At 46.7% G+C, this 22,976-nt stretch overlaps 1 protein-coding gene across 2 annotated transcripts in view; it reads right to left on the bottom strand.

Annotated features, from left to right (window-relative positions):
* The window catches only part of LOC143929602 (uncharacterized), a 50,946-nt gene extending 29,945 nt beyond the window's left edge, over positions 1–21,001 (bottom strand). The window contains exons 1-4 of one of the 2 annotated variants that reach the window (XM_077453496.1): positions 20,840–21,001; positions 1,871–2,009; positions 228–359; positions 30–141 (exon numbers count right to left, since the gene is read on the bottom strand). In XM_077453496.1, coding sequence (XP_077309622.1) covers positions 30–141; positions 228–359; positions 1,871–2,009; positions 20,840–20,884 — 428 coding nt within the window. In that variant the 5' untranslated portion in view covers positions 20,885–21,001. The remainder of the gene's footprint in view (positions 1–29; positions 142–227; positions 360–1,870; positions 2,010–20,839) is intronic. The other variant, XM_077453495.1, reaches the window with a different exon arrangement.
* Between the last annotated feature and the right edge of the window lie 1,975 nt (positions 21,002–22,976).

Here is a 22,976-nt window from a genome sequence, read left to right as displayed (position 1 = left end):
ACTCATATATACTATAAAAAAAAAATTACCTTGAACATTTATAGCAGATTTCACATACATCTCCTGGGATGCAGTAAGTCCCGGGTTTGCATTGGCAGACTGTGTCGCTTTTCGGAGTACACGCATACACCTGGACTTGATCTGCAACACAAAGGTCAATCAGTAGGTTGTCCTCCTGGTAGGAATGACCCACAGTCTGCACTGATAACCTCGGCTGCTGCACTTACCTGGTCTACAATTCGTACAGGTCAAGCATGCCTCAAATCCACTGGGGCTTGCCAAATAATCTTCTCCGGCAGAACAAGGCTGGCATGATCCGCGTTGGTGGTTCTCAGTGCAATGATCAGTGACGTATGTACCTAGCATAGGAGTGATACATCACATTATACATTCATAACATATGTAAATGTATTTATTTCAGGATTTAAATAATTAATCTTATTAGCTTTGCTATAGGGGATTATCTGACAGCTCATATTTTGAATTACCATGTTTCCCCACAAAATAAGACCTACCCTGAAAATAAGCCCTATTGTGATTTTTTGTGAGGGCTGCAATATAAGCCCTGTACCGAAAATAAGACCTAATGTGGTATGTGATGTGGGCTGTGTGTGCCGGAGTTCTGCCAAAAACTGTCCCCCCATCGGATAGTGTCTGCCCCGCACTGTGCAGGTGCAACGCTTGCATAGTACAGAGGACAAGGAGACTCTGAAAGTCTCCGAAGATGAACGGCGCCTGCGCACTGAGTCCAGGTTCAAGCTCCACCATCCAAGTGGACATACGGTAGCACTTAGTAACAGGGCCCCTCATGGGCTCGCTTCACTCGCCACGCTTCGGGCACGGCCTCGCTTCGCTCTGCAATTTTTTATTCTAACTCTATGTCCACTTGGATGGTGGGGCTTGAACCTGGACTCAGTGCGCAGGCGCCGTACATCTTCAGAGACCCTCAGCGTCTCCTTGTCCTCCATACTGCGCAAGCGCAGTACAGGGCGGACACTATCCGACGGGGGACAGTATTTGACACAACACCGGATGCCTTCGCTATTGCGTCGCTCAACTGGTCTGCCGCTGCTCTCCTCCTCTTCTCCCAGCTGTCAGCGGGGGATTTTGCCCTCCACCCCCCCCCCCCCCCAGTTCTCAGAGCGGGAAGGAGAGCTCCAGCCATGGAAGCACCAAGCGGCGGCACTCAGCTGATAGCCAGCTGCTCTTCTCTTCTGCCAGCTGTCAGCGGGGGATCTCGGGACCCCCTGCAGTGCTCCGGAAGGTTACAGGAGCGGTGCTATGGGAAGGTGTTACACATGGATTACAGAAAGGTACAGTTCTCATTATCTGATACTGTAATACAGTGTATTCTGGAGTTTTGCAGGCACTTTTACTTGGTTCCACTGGTCACCGGGGATTCCTCACAGGCTGGGAGGTAGATTGGGAGAGAAGACAGCACATGACAAGCCCTACCCCAAAAATAAGCCCTACTGGGTCTTTTGTTGTTAAAATGAATATAAAACCCAGGCTTATTTTTGGGGAAACACGGTATTGTTGTTGTGTATGTGTTGTGGCATTGCCCGATGAGGGATTTCATTTTTGCCGTGGTCACAGCATGTGTAGAACCCTGAGTGGCTGCATGTCCTTCTTTAGGTGGGCAGTTGGGGGGACATACATGCCTGCCCACATGAATGAACCCAAAGACAACTGTCACTGGAAAACGATCTCTTTGTTCCTATTCCAGAAATAACTGCTCCATTTTTTATTTCCTATCATACTGCACTGTAAATTGCAAAGACTATCATAAATTCTGCAAAGCAAATACGGAAATTTGCGGCACAATGACAAAATAAAAAAAATTATAAAAAATCTAAGATAAACTTCTCACCTGCTGGGCATTTCCGACAACATATGTCTTGGAATGAATACTCTTCCTCATTGCACTGTATTTCTCGCAGTGTCCGGTTATGGGATGGAAGATTCTCCAGGACTTCCGGCTGTACAGGAAGACACAACGTCCGACTAACCTGTAAGAGAAAATAATGTTTTATGTTTGTAAGTAAAAACACCTTCATCACAACGCATGAATACACTGATCGGGATGGGCTTGAAAAATGCTTTACGGCTTATCCTGAGAAGATTTTTTAGGAGATCTACTGAATTTAATTTCATAAAGAGAATCAATATGCTCAACAAGGGTTCCATGGGACTGTAGGGTTCCTCCAGATGTTCCTTGAGTTGTGTCTGATTGGCCTTCCATCTGATGGGGCCTGAATGGTTCTAAGGCCAATGCCACTTGGATGAGCCAGTAGTATGACACCAATATTCTTCTTCCTAGCGGTCTGTAAGGTTCCATTCTGTCCATTACTAATCCATTCTTCCCACTAACCACCAGCAAAAAGGGATATTTTTCCCCATTGACCCCTGATTTCTTTTTTTTTTATAATCAGGGGTTCCCATAGACCTGAACATTTTCCAGATGCCTTATAGCAGTGGCCATCAACCCTGTCCTCAGGGCCCACTAACGGGCCAGGTTTCCAAGATAACTGAGATACATCACAGGTGATATCATTTGCTGCTCAGTGATTGCAGTATTCTAGTCTGTATCTCCCCAAGGTAATACATAAAACCTGGCCTGTTAGTGGGTCCTGAGGACAGGGTTGATGACCACTGCCTTATAGCACTTAATTGTGAAAAAAAATAAAAATTTCCTCCCTCCATCATCACATCACATCACCCGAAGAACACCATCAGCATCATGCTGTGGGGATGTTTTGTCAGCAGTCGGGACTGGGAGACTGTTCAGGGTTGAGGGAAAGATGGATGGTGCTAAATACAGGGATATTCTGGAGCAAAACCTGCACCACTCTGTGTGTGATTTGAGGCTAGGATGGAGGGTCACCTTCCAGCAGGACAATGAGCCCAAACACACTGCTAAAGCAACACTTGGGTGGTTTAAGGGAGAACATGTAAATGTGTTGCAATGGCCTAGGCCAGTGATGGCGAACCTTGGCACTCCAGATGTTTTGGAACTACATTTCCCATGATGCTCATGCACTCTGCATTGTAGTTGAGCATCATGGGAAATGTAGTTCCAAATCATCTGGGGTGCCAAGGTTCGCCATCACAGGCCTAGGCAAAGCCCAGACCTCAACCCAATAGAAAATCTGTGGTCAGACTTAAAGATCGCTGTTCACAAGCGCAAACCATCCAACTTGAAGGAGCTGGAGAAATGTTGCAAGGAGGAATTGGCAAAAATGTCAGTGGTAAGATGTGGCAAGCTCATAGAGACTTATACAAAGTGGCTTGGAGCTGTGATAGCCGCAAAAGGTGTCTCTACAAAGTATTGACTTTAGGGGGGTGAATAGTTCTGCACATTGACTTTTTTCTATTATTTTTTTCCTATTTGTTGTTTGCTTCACAATAAAAAAAAAAAAAAAACATCTTCAAAGTTGTGGGCATGTTCTGTAAATTAAATGATGCAAATCCTCAAACGATCCATGGTAATTCCAGGTTGTGAGGCAACAAAACACGAAAAACGCCACGGGGGGGGGGGGGGGGTGAATACTTTTGCAAGGAGCTGTATGTCCAAAAAAAGAAAAAAGGTTGGTGTTCTTTCCGGTTTATTTGAACCTAAACATGGTGGATCAGAGGAAAGAGGATGGAAAAGGATATGCCTGTGCATTTGCCTGCAGTCACAAGCTGGAGGGAGGAAAAAACTGAATGGACAAAAGTGACATCCATTCAGTAGGAATCTCTTGCTGATTAGAATGAAAGACAGCCATATGAAAGAGGCCTAAATAAACACTTTAATTCAGAAGTATCAATGGTTACATTGTATCATTACATAATCCATGTGTACATTTCCGTGTACTCAGTTTAATATCTAAGTAGATAAGCAGGACCCAGATTATGACATCACCAAGCGGGTGTCACGTCCACATTTCTGGAACGCGGTCTGCATGTCACCAGTGAGGGGTGAGCAGCTCTGTAGCCATGCGGTTATTGTCAGTGATCGCAAAACAACATTATTTTTTTATTCTTTTTAAATGAATGACACGTGGTGGGAGTTCAGGGCGGAGGTGATGGTGAAAAGTATCTAATGTGGTCAGCACTCAGCACTGAAAAGTCATTTAGTGAAAAAAACATTGCTTACATCATTTCTAAAACACAAACTGCTCAGAAGTCATTTCTGTTATTTAACCCTTTCATGACTAAGCCTATTTTTGACATTTGGCGTTTAGAAGTTAAAATCCATATTTTTTGCTAGAAAATTACTTGGAACCCCCAAACAGTATATATATATATAATTTTTTAGCAGAGACTCTAGAGAATAAAACGGCGATTGTTGCAATATTTTATGTCACACGGTATTTGCACAGCGGCGTTTTAAATGCAACTTTTTGGGAAAAGGGACACTTTCATGAATTAAAAAAAAAAAAAACAGTAAAATTAGCCCAAGTTTTTTAATCTGAAAGATAATGTTACGCCGAGTAAATAGATACCAAACATGTCACGTTTTATAATTGCACGCACTCGTGGAATGACAACAAAATACGGTACCTAAAAATCTCAATAGGCGACGCTTTAATTTTTTTTTCTGGTTACCAGGTTAGAGTTACAGAGGAGGTCTAGGGCTAGAATTATTGCTCTCGCTCTGACGATCGCGGCAATACCTCACATGTGTGATTTGAACACCGTTTACATATGCTGGCGCGACTTCCATATGCGTTTTCTTTGCTGCGCAAGCTCACGGGGACGGGGGGGGGGGGGGGGCGCTTTAAAAAGATTTATTTTTATTTTATTTATTTTAAAATTAATAAATAGTTTTTTAAAAAATATAAAAATTTTGATCACCTTTATTGCTGTCACAAGGAATGTAAACATCCCTTGTGGCAGTAATAGGTGGTGACAGGTACTCTTTATGGAGGGATCGGGGGTCTTTTCCCTCCTTTACACTTCAAAGTATTCAAATCGCCGTTTTCGGCAAGTCTGAATACTGTATATGTTTTTAAATCCGGCGCCATTGGCAGCCGAGTAAACCGGAAGTGATGTCATGACGTCGCTTCTGTGTTTACATCAAGGAGACTGGAATGAAGCCGCTTACGGCTTCATTCCAGTCCCTCCCTAGCCGCCAGAGGCATCTGATCGTGCATCGGTGGTCCCGATTGAACGGGAGCCCCAGTAAGAGCGGCGGGAGGGGGGACGTCCCCTCCCGCTTCTCCGGCATAACAGCCGAGTGGCTTTTAGCCACATCGGTTGTTATGGCTGGAAAGCCAATCGCCCGCTCTAAAAAACGGTACAGGGATGATGCCTGCAGGTGCGGGCATCATCCCGGTATAACCCCCGGAAGCCGAGTACGCACATCTGCGTGCGCTCGGCGGCAAGGGGTTAAACCACTTAAAGACCGAGCCTTTTTCTGAGATTTGTTGTTTACAAGTTAAAAACATATTTTTTTTGCTGGAAAATTAGATAGAAAAAAATGTATAAATTTTGGGGGTTCTAACACCCTAGAGAATAAAATGGCGGTCGTTGCAATACTTTCTCTCACACTGTATTTACGCAGCGGTCTTACAAGCGCACTTTTTTGGGAAAAAATACACTCGCGTATGTGTTCGCTTCTGCTTGCGAGCTCGTCAGGACGGGTCGCGTTTAAAAAAAATAAATTTATTCTTATTTATTTATTTTACCTTTTTTATTTTTACATTGTTTTTTTTTAAAAAGAGTCACATTTATTCCTATTGCAAGGAATGTAAACATCCCTTGTAATAGAAAAAAAACATGACAGGACCTTTGATGCATTTGATAGGTTCATGTAGGCTGCATTGATGGGCGCTGGTGAGGCTGCATTTATGGGCACTGGTGAGGCTGCATTTGATGGGCGCTGGTGAGGCTGCATTTGATGGGCGCTTCATTAAAAAGACGGGGTTTACATGGGCAGGAAAAAAAAATTGTCCCTTTAAGAGCTATGGGCGGAAGTGATGAAAGATGGATGGAGGCCATCTTTCACCTCACTCATCTCCATGTCAGGCTAGGGAAAGGATCCAATCGCCTCCGCCGCTGCCGACGGCACCGGTAGATGGCACCAGATCGCGGCGAGGGGGCACTCTCCCGCTGCCGATAAAAGTGATCTCTTGGCGAATCCACCGCAGAGATCACTTTTATCTTAAACCGGACCGCTAACTGAAGAAGAGGCTACCGGGGTTATGGCAGCTAGAGAAAAAGTTCAAAATAAATAAGCACGCACACAGTTTTTAATAAGTCCTTTAACCACTTGCCGCCCACAGTACATTTATTGCAAGCGGGCAGCAGTTGCTGGCACGTGTTCACTTCCGCACCCCCTGGAGCATGCAGTGGCGAGATCCTGTTTCCCCTGTGTCCAGTGGATGTAACGGACCATGGCGCTCGGTACCTGGCCGCTATGCATTGATGGGTGCTGGTGAGGCTGTATTGATGTGCGCTGGTGAGGCTGTTTTGATGGGCGCTGGTGAGGCTGTATTCATGAACACTGGGGAGGTTGCATTTGATGGATGCTGGTGAGGCTGCATTGGATGGGATCTGGTGAGGCTGCATTGGATGGACTCTGGTGAGGCTGCATTGGATGGACTCTGGTGAGGCTGCATTGGATGGACTCTGGTGAGGCTGCATTTGATGGACGCTGGTGAGGCTGCATTGGATGGGCGCTGGTGAGGCTGCATTGGATGGGCTCTGGTGAGGCTGCATTGGATGGGCTCTGGTGAGGCTGCATTGGATGGGCTCTGGTGAGGCTGCATTGGATGGGCTCTGGTGAGGCTGCATTGGATGGGCGCTGGTGAGGCTGCATTGGATGGGCGCTGGTGAGGCTGCATTGATGGGCACTGGTGAGGTTGCATTTGATGGGCACTTCATTAAAAAGGTGGTGTTTACATGGGCAGGGAAAAGGGGGTGGAGTCAGGGATGGAGACGGGGGGGATGTGGACAGCAACATAAGGTTTCGCCTACAGTGTCAAAAAATCCTTGCACCAGCCCTGGCGGTATGTATACCCATTGAGAATCCGCCGGGTGTCCTATGTAGAAAAGTTCTCTTGGCCCAGATATTATTTAATCATTTCAACAACCATTATTATATCTTATTACAAAATTGCAAGTTCACCAGGTTCACCTAAAATGTGATTTCCTGCATGCATTTTATAGGCTGCAATAGAAACCACATGAAAACAACAGTGAAACTGATGTCCGCCCCCACCTCCCTTTTATCACTAGAGATATCGGCCATATATTAGCGGCATGGCTGGCAGCCTGCCATTGATTCCCAGGTGTATAATATCACTGAGTCATCTGACATTTGCTTTTTATGAATAGCTGAAAACAATAAATGCAAAGAAACATCCCTATGTACACTTGTGTGAAAAAGTAAATACCCCCTTGGAAACTGTTAACTTTTTCAGCATATTTAACGGCAAACATTAGATCTTGATTCCTATACCTTGTACATACCTACAGATGAAGGTGATATAGAAGTAATAATAATCCTGCTGCTCCATAAGAATCCGTGTTTCGTCAGAGTAGGGTACCTGTCAGAATTTGGAACGGAAGTGACGTTTCTTCGTCACCATCTTGCTACACCCAGCACCTGTCCACATTAAGGATACAGTGAGAAGGCGGCAAGCGGACATCTTGTTACACCCACCGGAGTTTTTCATTTTACACTTATTTATAAACTTAGGTTATATCGTGAAATTCAGCACTTAGAACTCCACCTGAATGTTTAGATGTCGAATTTTAAAAAGCAGCGGTGTTCTGCGAGCTTAGCAAAACCTCTGTCAGCAAGCTTGCTGCTGCTTATAAAATTCAACATCTAAACAGTCCGGCGGATTTGTAAATACTGTTTTTCACCATATAAGCCCTGTTTACTGTTAAAAATAAGTGTGAAATGCAAGACTTCGATGGGTGTACCAAGATGTCTGCTTACCCCCTTCTCACCGAATCCTTACCGCGGATGAGTGTGGGGTGTAGCAAGATGGTGTCACTTCCATTACAAATTCTGACGGGTTGCCTAATCTGACGAAACATGATGGTGTCTGCAATCCAATTATGCATGGGGCGCAGGCCCTGTCATTGCTGCAGATTACATGTGAAGAAAGAAGATTGGACGGCTGCACACCCATATAATGCAGATAGAAGCCTCTTTATTCAAAATAATCATCAATAAAAACAGGCACAAGGCATATTGGCAGTGGTAAAAAAAAAAAAAAGGTTGACGCGTTTCACACGTTTAATACATGCTTTGTCAAAAACGTATTGAACACAATCACCATACACACACATACAGTGGAACCTTGAATTATGAGCATAATCCGTCCCAGGAGAATGCTTGTAATCCAAAGCACTCCCATATCAAAGCCAGTTTCCCCATAGAAGTCAAAGGAAATTAAGATTTCGTTCCGCATTGACTTCTATTCCATGCAATTCCGCATGTGGCCAGAGGTGGGGGGGGGGGGGGCCGGAGAGCCTTGGAAATACTCGGGGACAGCTCGAATGAACTCGGAAAGGCTCGGAAGCACTCAGGAACGGAGTATTACAAATCACTCCAATGTGAACCTAGGCAAAAAGGAAGAAAGATTCTGTGGACAGGTGTCTTTTATACACATAATGAATTGTCGTTAGGAGCTCCTTCTTACATTGACAGGACTGATCGGTGTACTGCAAGAGCTCATATTGTAGCCAGTCTGTGGGATCTAGAATTATTGTTGGTTGGTAGGGGAGCAAATACTTATTTCACTCACAGAACTGCAATTTTCATTTATAACATTTGCATATATATATATATATATATATATATATATATATATATATATATATACACACACACATGCACGTGTGTGCGTGTTTTCTGGATTTGTGGTTGATATTCTGTCTCTATCATTTAAAATACACCTACCCTGTTTCCCCGAAAATAAGACCTAGCGTGATTTTCGGTGATGTCTGCAATATAAGCCCTACCCCCCAAATAAACCCTACCCTGTTTCCCCGAAAAATAAGCCCTACTCTGAAAATAAGACCTACAAGACTTTAACTAGGGCTTACTTGGGGGGTAGGGCTTATATTGCAGCCATCACCAACAATCACGCTAGGTCTTATTATGGGGGAAACAGGGTATGATAAAAAAATATAAACCCTTCATTTCTTTGTCAGTGGGCAAACTTCCAATATCTGCAGGGGATCAAATCATTATTTTCCCCGCTGTATGTATTTTTTGCGTGTGTTAGCTGTTCTTTAAAAACAAAATGTGTGATTTTCATTACAAGGTTCATATCAGCAGGTGACCTGATTCATAATGTATATACTTGATGGAAAATTGGGACAAACGACACAAACATGCATTCCTGGCTTCTATTTTTAGAATCAGGTTGCTGCAATGTATCAAAGTTCAACATAACACACACCCCTCGGAAATAGTCATGACATCGTCACCAGCCAATCAGAGCGCTCAGTCGTCCCCTATCGCACGCTGGTAATGATAAAGGATCAGCTTGTTTTATCAGAGACACATACTGTACACATTCCGAATATCTGCAGATAATACCCATTGTGTGTATATATATATATATATATATATATATATATATATATATAATAAATAGATTGTAAACGGCTGCAGTTAAGAAAAAAAAATAAATAAAATTTCTGCCGTAAGACAATTGCATAATGTGGCAGTGTGCTTTGCATATTAGCACATTATGGAGTACTTACCTTGGAACGCAGCCTTCCAGTACGCGCGGTCACCATTGAGAGGGCTGACATCTTTCCCCAGTATTTCTTTCGGGTTTTGCGCGCTCTAGCTGTGTGATTGGCCCGGAGCCACGATGAGGTCACTCCCGTGCACGAGCGTGGGAGCCCTCGGTTTCCGGCACGGTGCTCTGAAGGTTCGGCACAGCGCTTTAATACCGTGTTTTCCCCGAAAATAAGACCTACCCCGAAAGTAAGCATTTTCGGAGAAGGCTCCAATATAAGCCCTACCCCAAAAATAAGCCCTAGTTTGGAAGGGTTGTGTTGTGTGGTCTACACTGTGTAAGTTTCTGTGGGGAACACCTTCGTAACGGCGCTGCTCAGCTGATCCCCGCTGCTCTCCTCCTCTTCTGTCAGCGGGAGATCTCGGCCCCCCTCGCTCTGTAGTGCTCGGAGTGGGAAAAGACTAATCAGGTGGTACATGGATGCGCCGAGCGGGGCTCAGCTGATTACCCCGCTGCTCTCCTTCTGCCTGCTGTCAGTGGGGGATCTCGGGCCCCTCGCCCTCTGCAGTGCTCAGAGCATGGAAGACCGATCAGTTGGGTCACGGAAGCGCCAAAAAGGCGCTGTAGGAAGGTATGGTGCACACTTTACATTGTATAGGGGCTGTAATACAGTACATTTTTTGATTTTTACAGGCACTTTTAACTCTGTTCCATGAAATGGGGAGAGAAGACAGCACATGACAAGCCCTACCCCGAAAATAAGCCTACTGGGTCTTTTGTTGAAAAAATTAATATAAGACCCAGGCTTATTTTCGGGGAAACACTGTATATAGTTTGGATAAGTGTAACAAAAAAAAATTAAAAAAAAAATGACACAATGGATACAGTCGGTCAACAGCATTAACAATTTGAGCTCTGGAAGGTTTTACCCCCCTTCATGACCAGGGTATTTTTTTTCTGCTCAGCACTGCGCTTCTTTAACTGGCAGTGGCGCAGTTATGTAATGCAACACTGTAACCAGTAGCTGTATTTGATGGGGCACAGTGGCAGCATTTGATGGCACAGTGGCTGCGTTTGATGGTACAGTGGCGACAATTGATGGGCACAGTGGCTGCGTTTGATGGGCACAGTGGCTGCGTTTGATGGGCACAGTGGCTGCGTTTGATGGGCACAGTGGCTGCGATTGATGGGCACAGTGGCTGCGTTTGATGGTACAGTGGCGACAATTGATGGGCACAGTGGCTGCGTTTGATGGTACAGTGGCGACAATTGATGGGCACAGTGGCTGCGTTTGATGGCACAGTGGCTGCGATTGATGGGCACAGTGGCTGCGATTGATGGCATAGTGGTGGCATCTGATGGGCACAGTGGCTGCATTTGATGGGCGCAGTGACTGTGTTTGATGGTACAGTGGCTGCAATTGATGGGTTTTTTTTTTCAGAATTTTTCAGTTTGTTTGCGCCCCCTCAAAAATTTGGAGCACCATAGTGGCGGGTGGCGCATTTCTGCACATTTGTTTGCATTTTTGCACTACAAACATAGCGCTGCACATTCATTTCAGTGGGGCTGCCCTATGCACCACAAATGTGCCAAAATAGGCTCATGCAGCTTTTTGAGCCTTGTGCGTTTTTGACACGTTTGTAGCGTTGGCTTACCACGTTTGGGTTGTTATTATCAATGAACGGCAACCCTTCCGCACTCCATCCAGAAATGTTTTGGCTTTCTATACACATGTCGAGTTATGATCACTTTCCCGCACACAATGTAACAAATCATCCGATGTTTACATAACACACAGTAATAAATCTCACATCGCTACATCCGCTCTGCTATTGTCTTTTGTCAATTTCAGCAACAGCTATAAATAGACCAGACCTGGATTGCTGGGTTCATAAACAATCTGGTTAGCCCCGCCCAGAAAAGAAATCAAATCAGCGGGTTCAACATCGACCACGACCTGTATGATGCAACCACATGCCATTTATGGAGAAAAAATAAAGCGCTATTATAATTTAAGATACTTATATAGCGCTTATATTTACGCATTGTACATTCACATCAGTCCCTACCCTCAAGGAGTTTACAATCTAAGGTCGCTAACTCACATTCATATACTAGGGCCAATTTAGACAGGAGCCAATTAACCAACAGCATGTCTGGAGTGTGGGAGGAAACCAGAGTACCCGAAGGAAACCCACGCAGGCGCAGGGGGAACATGCAAACTCCAGGCAGGTAGTGTCATGGTAGGGATTTGAACCAGCGACCCTTCTTACTGCTAGGCAGGAGTGCTAACCACTACACTATTTAAACCCAAATCCATTATTTTGCTGTGATATGGAATTGTGGGCAGAATTGTGCAGATTCTGACTGCGATTCCTAATTGCCAAAATGTGAAGCGGGCCTTGAATGCAAACCAAGCCTATAGCAGCATGTGAATTGCGCACCGACCAGCTCACGCAATTATAATACAATTCACCTTAATGCATTCTATGCATTAAGGTGAAAAAACATCTCACAGTGCCGGTCCCCCCCCCCCCCCCCCCGTTTTACTTACCTGACCCCTCGAAAGTCCCACGCTCGCCCCCGACGTCCTCTTCACTGCTCAGACTGGCTGCTGATTGGCTGGAGTAGATGGATTGAAAGCAGCGCAGCCATTGGCTCGCGCTGCTCTCAATCACATCCAATGATGCGGCGTGCCAGGGAGCGGGGCCGTGTGATACAGCGAGCGGCTATAGCCGCTGTCTGTATCACGGGAGCGCGCCCGCAGGGAGCTCACATGAACCTGAGAAGTACTTGCGGGAGGAAGCCGAGACAGCCGCCGAGGGACCCCAGAAGAGCAGGTTCGGGGCCACTCTGTGCAAAACGAGCTGCACAATGGAGGTAAGTATAACATGTATGTTATTTAAAACAAAAAAAAATTAATTTACAACCCCTTTAAGCCACTCTGATCTGTATACACCATAAGCACTGCCTCCTGTTGTGTCCCCCTTTGTGTGTGCTTCATAAAAATAAATGCTGCAAATACCTAATTTCATTGCCGAGATTGTGATCACATGACTGGCCAGCTTTTTTCCTTTTCTCCTCTGAGAGATGCAGTGGGCGGGGCTGAGAGTCCCCTGCTGATGTCAGTCTGGAGGGGAGGAGGAGAGAGCTGGATGGTCATGTGATCGCAATCTCGGCTCTTAGGGCCGGTGTCTAGTCAAATACTGTCCCCCGTCGGATAGTGTCCGCTGTGTACTGCGCATGCGCAGTACCCATGACAAGCAGATTCCGAAAATAGCCGAAGATGAACAGCACCTGCTCCGTGAGTCCAGGTTCAAGCCCCACCATCCAAGTGGACATAGAGTTTGAATATAAAAGAGCCGAGCGAAGCGAGCCCGCGAGGGGCCCTCTAACTATGTGCAGCCCTATGTCCACTTGGATGGTGGGACTTGCACCTGGACTCACGGCGCAGGCGCTGTTCATTTTCGGAGATTTTCCGGATCTCCTTGTGCTCCGTACTGTGCAAGCGCTGCGCCTGCGCAGTACACAGCGGACACTATTCGATAGGCAGACATTTTTTTTACAGAACACCGGTTCACACTATTGCGATGGCAGACATTGCATGTAATTCGCAGCGCACTGCTGTTCACATTACATGCGATGTCTGTGCGGTGCGATGTTGCACCACATTCGGTGCAAACACGCACAGGACCCTTTTTTCTATTCGGACCAGAATCGGATCGCATGTGTGTTCACACATATACGATCTGATTCATGTCCGAACTGTCAGTTCGCAGTGGGATATGCGAGCAGAAATGGGGGTGTCGTTAACATATAATGACACTCCCCAGCAGTTTGCATATGGCAGAGTGAACTGCCGTGCGTGTCGGGTGCGATGCGGGAACCCTCAGTTGATTCGCAGGGTTCTCGCATCGCAATAGTGTGAACCGGCCCTTAAAGGGGTTGTAAAGTTTTGTGTTTTTTCACCTTAATGCATCCTATGCACTAAGGTGAAAAAACATCTGTCCGTGACCGGCCCCCCAGCCCCCCGTTTTGCTTACCTGAACCCTCGAACTTGACCCACACGGATGCGCTGTTTCTCTGCCCAGGGTTCTCGGCTGTTGATTGGATAGATTGATAGCAGCGCAGCCATTGGCTCCCGCTGCTGTCAATCAAATCCAATGACGTGAGCGGGGGTCCTGCATTCGATCTCTATGGACGCCGAATGCTGGACTCGGGAGCACGCCCACAAGGTAACCCCCTGGGAGAAGTACTCTCCCAGGGGGGTTATCAGATGTGGGGAGGAGCCGAGCCGCCAGGGGACCCCAGAAGAGCAGGTTTGGGGCCACTCTGTGTAAAACGAGCTGCACAGTGGAGGTAAGTATGATATCTTTGTTATTTTTTTATCTTTACAGTAATTTTAAATGAGGTATTTACAGCATTTATATTTATAAATCATTCACAGAGGGGGACACAGCAATAGGAGGCAGTGCTGATGGTGTATACAGGTTAGTGTTATGAAAGCAGCAGGAGGAGGGGGGCAGCTCACAGAGACAGAGAGGGGAGGGGGGAGGAGTGCAGATAGCAGGGCACATAAACTGACCACGGTGTCTGGTCTCAGCAGTCACGATACACCGTGGTCAGTTTACAGAGTGGTGGGGAGAAACTGGCCAGATCAGCCACGTTTTTTTTAGGTGTTACAGGGGAGCAAATGACACAGGACAAGCACTGTGTCATATAACATGCTTTAAAGGAGCAAGATCCATGTTTATTTTTTTGGGGGTTAACAAACGCTTTAAAGACAATCCACCGACAACCTCATCACTTTCAGGTATTTCAGTTTGAAAAGATAGAAACAAAACCAGATACACACTGCTAAACGTACGTGCAACCAACAATGAATAGCTGTAAACCAGGCAGCCCAGCACCCCATCTACGTCTCTACAGAAGGCGGGGCCAAGTCTATGGGCACATACTGCTGGAAGGCGCTGATTGGGCGGGAGAAGTCAGCAATATAATGGATTGTCTAAGATGTCTCATCTGCAGATTATGTAAGCCTGGGCTTGTTTGTGATTCATTGAGTCGGGGCAGCCATATTGGCCCCGCAGATCAGACACTGATTTACAGAAAATAAAATAGAATATATTTTCATAGTACAAGCACAGGTGATTTTATTTTATTTTAGTTGTTCTCTCATCCTTCAAGTAAGATCAGCACTTAAAATATTTAACGTGAACTTGTCAGTAGACTCTAAAGCAGGCTATACACAGTTAAGAAATAATTAGAAAAAGTATTCGATGTACTCGATCGACTTTCGAAACATTAGTGGGCTAATTTTGATTCTCAAAATGCTAAAATTATGCCAAAACAACCAACATGTTGGATTTTTTGTGCCAAAACAAATGATTTTCTAAACAGTAGAAGAATCGATCGATACCAGTTTCAACAAATCTACAGCGCACGCGCGTGTTAAAATGTAACCCTAGATAGTGTAACCGATCGTTGAAAAAGCTACTGTTTATGTTGTTATCGATCAATAATGTGTGGATAATTGGGCGACATCTATTGATACAATAATGGCGTTATTGCGTGCATGCTCGACAGATATTTAGAAATCTGACCATTTATTTTTATTTTTTTTAAAGAATGATTTTCTAACTGTGTATGGCCAGCATAAGGGGGAGATTTACTTAAACTGGTGCACACGCAATCTGGTGCATCTGTGCAGAGTAACCAATCAGCTTCTAGGTTTTATCATCAAGGCTTAATTAAACAAGCTAAAGTTAGAAGCTGACACACAACCTGCACCAGATTCTGGGTGCATCAATTTGAGTATATTGCCCCCTAAGGGCTGGTTCACACTATTGCGATGCGAGAACCTTGCGATTCAACTGCGAGTTCCCGCATCGCACGCGACACGCACGGCAGTTCACGCTGCCATATGCAAACTGCTGGGGAGTGTCATTATATGTTAACAACACCCCCATTTCAGCTCGCATATCGCACTGCGAACTGACAGTTCCGGACATGAATCGGATCGCATATGTGTGAACTCAAATGCGATCAGATTCTGGTCCGAACATAAAAAGGGGTCCTGTGCATGTTTTGAGCGAATGCGGTACAATATCAGCCATACTATCTGTATGACTGACATCGCATGTAATGTGACCAGCAGTGGCGCTGCGAATTACATGCGATGTCTGCCATCGCAATAGTGTTAACCGGTCCTAAGGCTCCGTTCACACCCACACACATGCCAATGCTGTGTGTGGGGTTTGGTGAGGCACATGTAGGGCAGACTGTTTATTTTAAATTGCATTGCACTACAATGCATGGAAATAATATGTTTGGGTGTGATTTAGTGTTCATGTGTTGCCTGGCACATTTGGGGTGCCTTTAGGAATGAATGGCACTGCGCCACAACTGCCAGAACATGGAGAATTTTATGTGCTGCAGAAAAGGCGTGCATATCACGTGACTGGAGCCTTAGTGTGCTGTGTGCTCACACCCCTTCTGTGCCAGAGGAGAGCCCATGTATGCAAAATGGGACCAAAATACATTAAAATAACCCTCCCCCTCTTTCTCTATCCCCCTCTTCTCTCTCTCTCTTCCTCTCTCTCCTTCCTCTCTCTCTATACCCCCCCTCTTCCCTCTCTCACTCTCCCCCTTCCTCTCTATCCCCCCTCTTCTTCTCTCTCTCCCCCCCTTTTTCTCTCTCCCCCTCTTCCTCTTCCCCCCTCTTCCTCTCCCCCCCCTCTTCCTCTCCTCCCCCCTTCCTCTCTCTCCCCCCCTCTTCCTCTCTCTCCCCCCTCTTCCTCTCCCCTCTCTTCCTCTCTCTCTCTCTCTCCCCTCTTCCTCTCTCTCTCTCCCCCCTCTTCCTCTCTCTCCCCCTCTTCCTCTCTCTCCCCCTCTTCCTCTCTCCCTCCCCCCTCTCCCTCTCTCCCCTCTCTCCCTCTTCCTCTCTCCCCCCCCCTCTTCCTCTCCCCCCCTCTTCCTGTCTTCCCCCCCCCTCTCCCTCTCCCCCCCTCTTCCTGTCTCCCCCCCCCCTCTCCCTCTCTCCCTCCCCCTCTCCTCTCTCCCCCCCTCTCTCTTCCCCTCCCCCTCTTTTTCTCCCCCCCCTCTCTCTCTCCCCCCTCTCTCCCCCCCCTCTCTCTCTCCTCTCCCCCCCTCTCTCTCCTCTCCCCCCTCTCTCTCCTCTCCCCTCCTCCCTCTTCTCCCTCCCCCCTCTCTCTCCTCTCCCCTCTCCCCTCCTCCCTCTTCTCCCTCCCCCTCTCTCTCCTCCCCCTCCCTCTTCTCCCTCCCCCCTCTCTCTCCTCCCCCTCCCTCTTCTCCCTCCCCCCTCTCTCTCTCCCCCTCTCTCTCTCTCACCCCTCCTCTCTCTCCTCTCCCCCCTCTCTCTCCTCTCCCCTCCTCCCTCTTCTCCCTCCCCCTCTCTCTCCTCTCCCTCCTCCCTCCCCCCTCTCTCTCCTCCCCCCTCCCTCTTCTCCCTCCCCCCTCTCTCTCCTCCCCCCTCCCTCTTCTCCCTCCCCCCCTCTCTCTTCTCCCTCCCCCCTCTCTCCTCCCCCCTCCCTCTTCTCCCCTCCCCCCTCTCTCTTCTCCCTCCCCCCTCTCTCTTCTCCCTCCCCCCTCTCTCTCCTCCCCCCTCCCTCTTCTCCCCTCCCCCTTCTCCCTCCCCCTCTCTCTTCTCCCTCCCCCCTCTTCTCCCTTCCCCTCTCTCTTCTCCCTCCCCCCTCTCTCTTCTCCCTCCCCCCTCTCTCTCCTTCCCCTCCCTCTTCTCCCTCCCCCCTCTCTCTTCTCCCTCCCCCCTCTCTCTCCTTCCCCTCCCTCTTCTTCCCCTCTCTCTTCTTCCCCTCCCTCTTCTCCCTTTTTCCCCCCCTTGCCCCTCTCTCCCTCCCTTCTCTCTCGCAATTGACACAAGATAGCTAAGTAATACATATTATTATATTTCATTTATAATTTAGTAAACTTGTTAGCCAAAAAAGAAGACCACAAGCGCAACATTGTAACAGTCATTAAAAAAAAATAAGACACATTGTTGCCACTATGTATTCATATCACCATGGTGATTACACCACACAGTCATTTGTTCTCAGCCAGCGCAAACATAGCAAGACTTTTGAAAACATCAGTGCAATCAGATCAGCTGTAGAACTACAAGTACCAGCAGAAGACCGAACCTGTGATTTGCCCCCTCTAAGCCCCTGTACACACGGTCAGACATTCTGCCAACCAAATCCGTCGGATTTTGTCCGTTGGATTTTGCCTGTCGGATCTTGTCCGAAACTGTTACATACACACGGTCGGACTAAGTTGTCGAAAAATCCGATCATTCAGAACGCGATGACGTAATTTCGTTACGATGGGACTAGTAGCCAATAGCTTTGATGTAGGAATTTGATCTGAGCATGCGTGGCACTTGGTCCGATCAAAATTCTCTACACATGATCAGAGTATGTCCGATCGAACCAGTTGGTCGGAAAATATTTCCAACATGTTGTAAAATTGGGTCCGACGGATATTCCGACGGAATCAGTCCGATGCATACCACACACAGTCGGATTATCCGACAACACGGTCCGATAGGACACATTCCGGCGGAGTCTCCGACCGTGTGTACAAGGGCTAAGGCTTACCATACAATATACAATCCGATTGTACAATCTCCTTTAGATCTACCATTAACTAAGTAGCACAAGAGTCCACAGGATTTCATACTTGTTGAATGGATTGTTTAGGTTTGGAGATTATACAGAGTATGGGCAGCTTCAATTCTGCAATCAGAAAACTTTCCGGGGGAACATCACGTGACTGCAGATTTTTTTTCCAAAACATTCGCTTTGCAGGTGAGTCGCAAAAACCACAATTCCTGGACTTTGGGTGGGGAGGGGGGATTTACTAAAACTGGAGAGTGCAAAATCTGGTGCAGCTCAGTGCAATCAGATCAGCTGTGGAACTAAAAGTACCAGCAATCCAAAGGGTATTCTTTTTGTCTTTTTGCATCCTCTATCCTTCCAATCAACTGACATTCATCGCCAGCCAGGCAAACTTAGTACCCCACATGCATTTTTTTCAGTGCACTCCATATATGTAAAATGCAACATCCCCACCCTGTACAAAGTTCTTTAGCAGCCAAGTGACGGTGAGATGAGAGGGATGAGGGATCAGATACAGGACCTTTCCAATTCAGAAAAGACCCAACCTGAGATTTGCTCCCCTCTAAGGTTTACCATACACAATACAATCTGATTGTACAATCTCCTTTAGATCTACCATTAACTAAGTATCATAGAGATTATACAGAGTCTGGGAAGCTTCAATTCTGCAATCAGAAAACTTTCCGGGGGAACATCACGTGACTGCAGATTTATTTTACAAAACATTCTCTTTGCAGGTGAGGCGTAAAGTCGCACTACAATGCATGGAAATAATATGTTTGGGTGTGATTTATTGTACATGTGTTGCCTGGCACATTTGGGGTGGCTTTAGGAATGAATGGCACTGCGCCACAACTGCCAGAACATGGAGAATTTTCATGTGCTACAGGAAAAGGCGTGCAATATCACGTGACCGGAGCCTTAGTGTGCTGTGTGCTCACACCCCTTCTGTGCCAGAGGGGAGCCCATGTATGTAAAATGGGACCAAAAGACATTAAAACACCCTCCCCCTCTCTCTCTCCCCCTCCCCTCTCTCTCCCCCTCCCCTCTCTTTCCCCCTCCCCTCTCTTTCCCCCTCCCCTCTCTTTCCCCCTCCCCTCTCTTCCCCCTCTCTCTCTCTTCCCCCTCCCCTCTCTCTTCCCCCTCCCCTCTCTCTTTCCCCCCTCTACCTCTCTTCTCTCCCCCCTCTCTCTCCCCCTCCTCTGCCACCCCTCTCTCTCTCCCCCCCTCTCTCCTCCCATCTCCCTCTTCCCCATCTCTCTGTTCCCTCTCCCTCCCCCTCTCTCTTCCCCTTCCCCCCCTCTCTCCCTCCTCCTATCCCCCCTCTCTCTCTTCCCCCTCCTCTCCCCCCTCTCTCCCCCCTCCTATCCCCCCTCTCTCTCTTCCCCCTCTCTCTCTTCCCCCTCCTATCCCCCCTCTCTCTCTTCCCCCTCCTCTCCCCCCTCTCTCCCCCCTCCTCTCCCCCCTCTCTCCCCCCTCCTCTCCCCCCTCTCTCCCCCCATCTCTCTTTCGTGCAATTGACACAAGATAGCTAAGTAATACATATTATTATATTTAATTTATAATTTATTAAACTTGTTAGCCAAAAGAGGAGACCACAAACGCAACATTGTAACAGTCATTAAAAAAAATAAGATTCCAAAAAGACACCATTGTTACCACTATGTATTCATATCACAATGGTGATTACACCACACAGTCATTTGTTCTCAGCCAGCGCAAACATAGCAAGACTTTTGAAAACATCAGTGCAATCAGATCAGCTGTAGAACTACAAGTACCAGCAGAAGACCGAACCTGTGATTTGCTCCCCTTTTAGGCTTACCATACACTATACAATCCGATTGTACAATCTCCTTTAGCTCTACCATTAACTAAGTAACACAAGAGTCCACAGGATTTGATACGTATTGAATGGATTGTTTAGGTTTGAAGATTATACAGAGTCTGGGCAGCTTCAATTCTGCAATCAGAAAACTTTCCGGGGGAACATCACGTGACTGCAGATTTATTTTTTCCAAAACATTCGCTTTACAGGTGAGTCGCAAAAAACACAATTCCTGGACTTTGCGTGGGGGGTTTACTAAAGCTGGAGAGTGCAAAATCTGGTGCAGCTCTGCAGAGCAACCAATCGGCTTCCAGGTTATATTGCCAAAGCTTAATTGAACAAGCTGAAGGTAGAAGCTGATTGGCTGCCATGCACAGCTGCACCAGATTCTGAGTGCCCCAGTTTTAGTAAACCTTCCCCACCTTGCCCCAGTCCGCGCACCTTTGCCCACATCTCTGGCTATGGAACCGGTTCAGCACCAGACTCCGGTCACAAACCTATATCACCGGGATCTTCATTGGATCACGTGACTAGGACCTTCAGATCCCATTGGACTCAGCTGAAAATAACTGTCACTTTTTGGAAAACAAGGATTATTGTTCTGCGGCGTGATCTTTGAGATCCGACCCTACTGTACACAGATTTACTCATTCCAGAATTACACGATGTGCGTGACTCACCCATAGAATCGACAATCCGAATACAAGCAAACACAGCTTCTCCATACTGGGAAAAGTTTGGACGAAGTTTAAAAAAAAAAATGTTTTGCTCCAAAAAAAAAAAAAAAGTTTTTAAGAGTTATAGAGCGATGTTCCTTGTGCTATACAATTCATGATCTGAACTTAGTTTAGGGAAATACCAAGCTTGTGACACATGTCCCCACACCCACCGACTGACGTCATACACACACCCAATTGGCTCAGTACACAGGTGGGAGGGGTGAGGGCCGGAGTAGCATGTGACTGTAGCAGAGGTTTGTACTGTATTAGCTATTGAAAGAAGTAGAAGTTTGGATTTCGGGCGATACCATTTAATGGCTAACTAAATAGATTTGATTGCGAGCCTTCAAAGCACGCCGCCCGAAAATAAACGGCAAACGCCGCCACTGGACACAGCAACATTCTGTGCTACATACAAAGGCATGACATACTGCCAAATACAATGGGGGTTACTTACGAAAGGCAAATCCACTTTGCACTACAAGTGCAAAGTGCACTTGGAAGTGCAGTCGCTGTAAATCTGAGGGGTAGATCTGAAATGAGGGGAAGCTCTGCTGATTTTATCATTCAATCATGTGCAAGCTAAAATGCTGTTTTTTTGGGGGTTTTTTCCTTGAATGTCCCCCTCGGATCTACAGCAACTGCACTTCCAAATGCACTTTCAGTGCCATTTCAAGTGCACTTTGCACTTATAGTGCAAAGTGGATTTGCCTTTCGTAAATAACCCCCCATAGTGTTCATTGCACCGTATAAACAATAACAATCATTTCACATGCTATGCCTTAACCACTTGCTTACTGGGCCTTAAACCCCCCCTCCTGCCCACAGGGCCGCTGATAGAAATCATGGGGCCCCGTACAGCCTACCTGACGGGGCCCCCTTCAGCTCCACCCTGGCCCGCCCCTGGTCCCTCCTTCAGCCCCACCCATTGCCCCTCCCCAGACCCCGCCTTGAAATAAAGTGTAGGTTTGTCTACAAGTGATATTTGGTTTTCTCCAGTTTTTATCCAAAAGAAATACTGTTTTCAGAGGAGAACAGACCTCTTTAATATCTATACGTAATACAAACCATTAATGAATAAATAAAATGGTATTTTGGAGAGTCTTGGCAGGGTGTTTATTGCAGAGTCTTGGGAGGGTGTTTATTGCAGAGTCTTGGCAGGGTATTTATTGCAGAGTATTGGCAGGGTATTTATTGCAGAGTATTGGCAGGGTATTTATTGCAGAGTATTGGCAGGGTATTTATTGCAGAGTATTGGCAGGGTGTTTATTGCAGAGTATTGGCAGGGTGTTTATTGCAGAGTCTTGGCAGGGTATTTATTGCAGAGTATTGGCAGGGTATTTATTGCAGAGTATTGGCAGGGTGTTTATTGCAGAGTATTGGCAGGGTGTTTATTGCAGAGTATTGGCAGGGTGTTTATTGCAGAGTATTGGCAGGGTGTTTATTGCAGAGTATTGGCAGGGTGTTTAATTGCAGAGTCTTGGCAGGGTGTTTAATTGCAGAGTCTTGGCAGGGTGTTTAATTGCAGAGTCTTGGCAGGGTGTTTAATTGCAGAGTCTTGGCAGGGTGTTTAATTGCAGAGTCTTGGCAGGGTGTTTAATTGCAGAGTCTTGGCAGGGTGTTTAATTGCAGAGTCTTGGCAGGGTGTTTAATTGCAGAGTCTTGGCAGGGTGTTTAGTTGCAGAGTCTTGGCAGGGTGTTTAGTTGCAGAGTCTTGGCAGGGTGTTTAGTTGCAGAGTCTTGGCAGGGTGTTTAGTTGCAGAGTCTTGGGAGGGTGTTTAGTTGCAGAGTCTTGGGAGGGTGTTTAGTTGCAGAGTCTTGGGAGGGTGTTTAGTTGCAGAGTCTTGGCAGGGTGTTTAGTTGCAGAGTCTTGGCAGGGTGTTTAGTTGCAGAGTCTTGGCAGGGTGTTTAGTTGCAGAGTCTTGGCAGGGTGTTTAGTTGCAGAGTCTTGGCAGGGTGTTTATTGCAGAGGTGGTAGATGTAGAACTTGAAGCCCCCCCCCCCCCCCAAGCAAGCACACACCTCACCTGTGTAATTGCAGAGTCACTTCCTCCCTGTTCGAGTGTCCACAGCATTTCGATTGGAATTGGATTCCTTG

The sequence above is a fragment of the Lithobates pipiens genome, unplaced genomic scaffold (assembly GCF_037356315.1).
Source record: "Lithobates pipiens isolate NorthernLeopardFrog02 unplaced genomic scaffold, aLitPip1_a1.2 Scaffold_24, whole genome shotgun sequence".
In the NCBI taxonomy this organism is placed as follows: Eukaryota; Metazoa; Chordata; class Amphibia; order Anura; family Ranidae; genus Lithobates; species Lithobates pipiens.
This window is presented reverse-complemented; position numbering and strand designations above follow the sequence as displayed.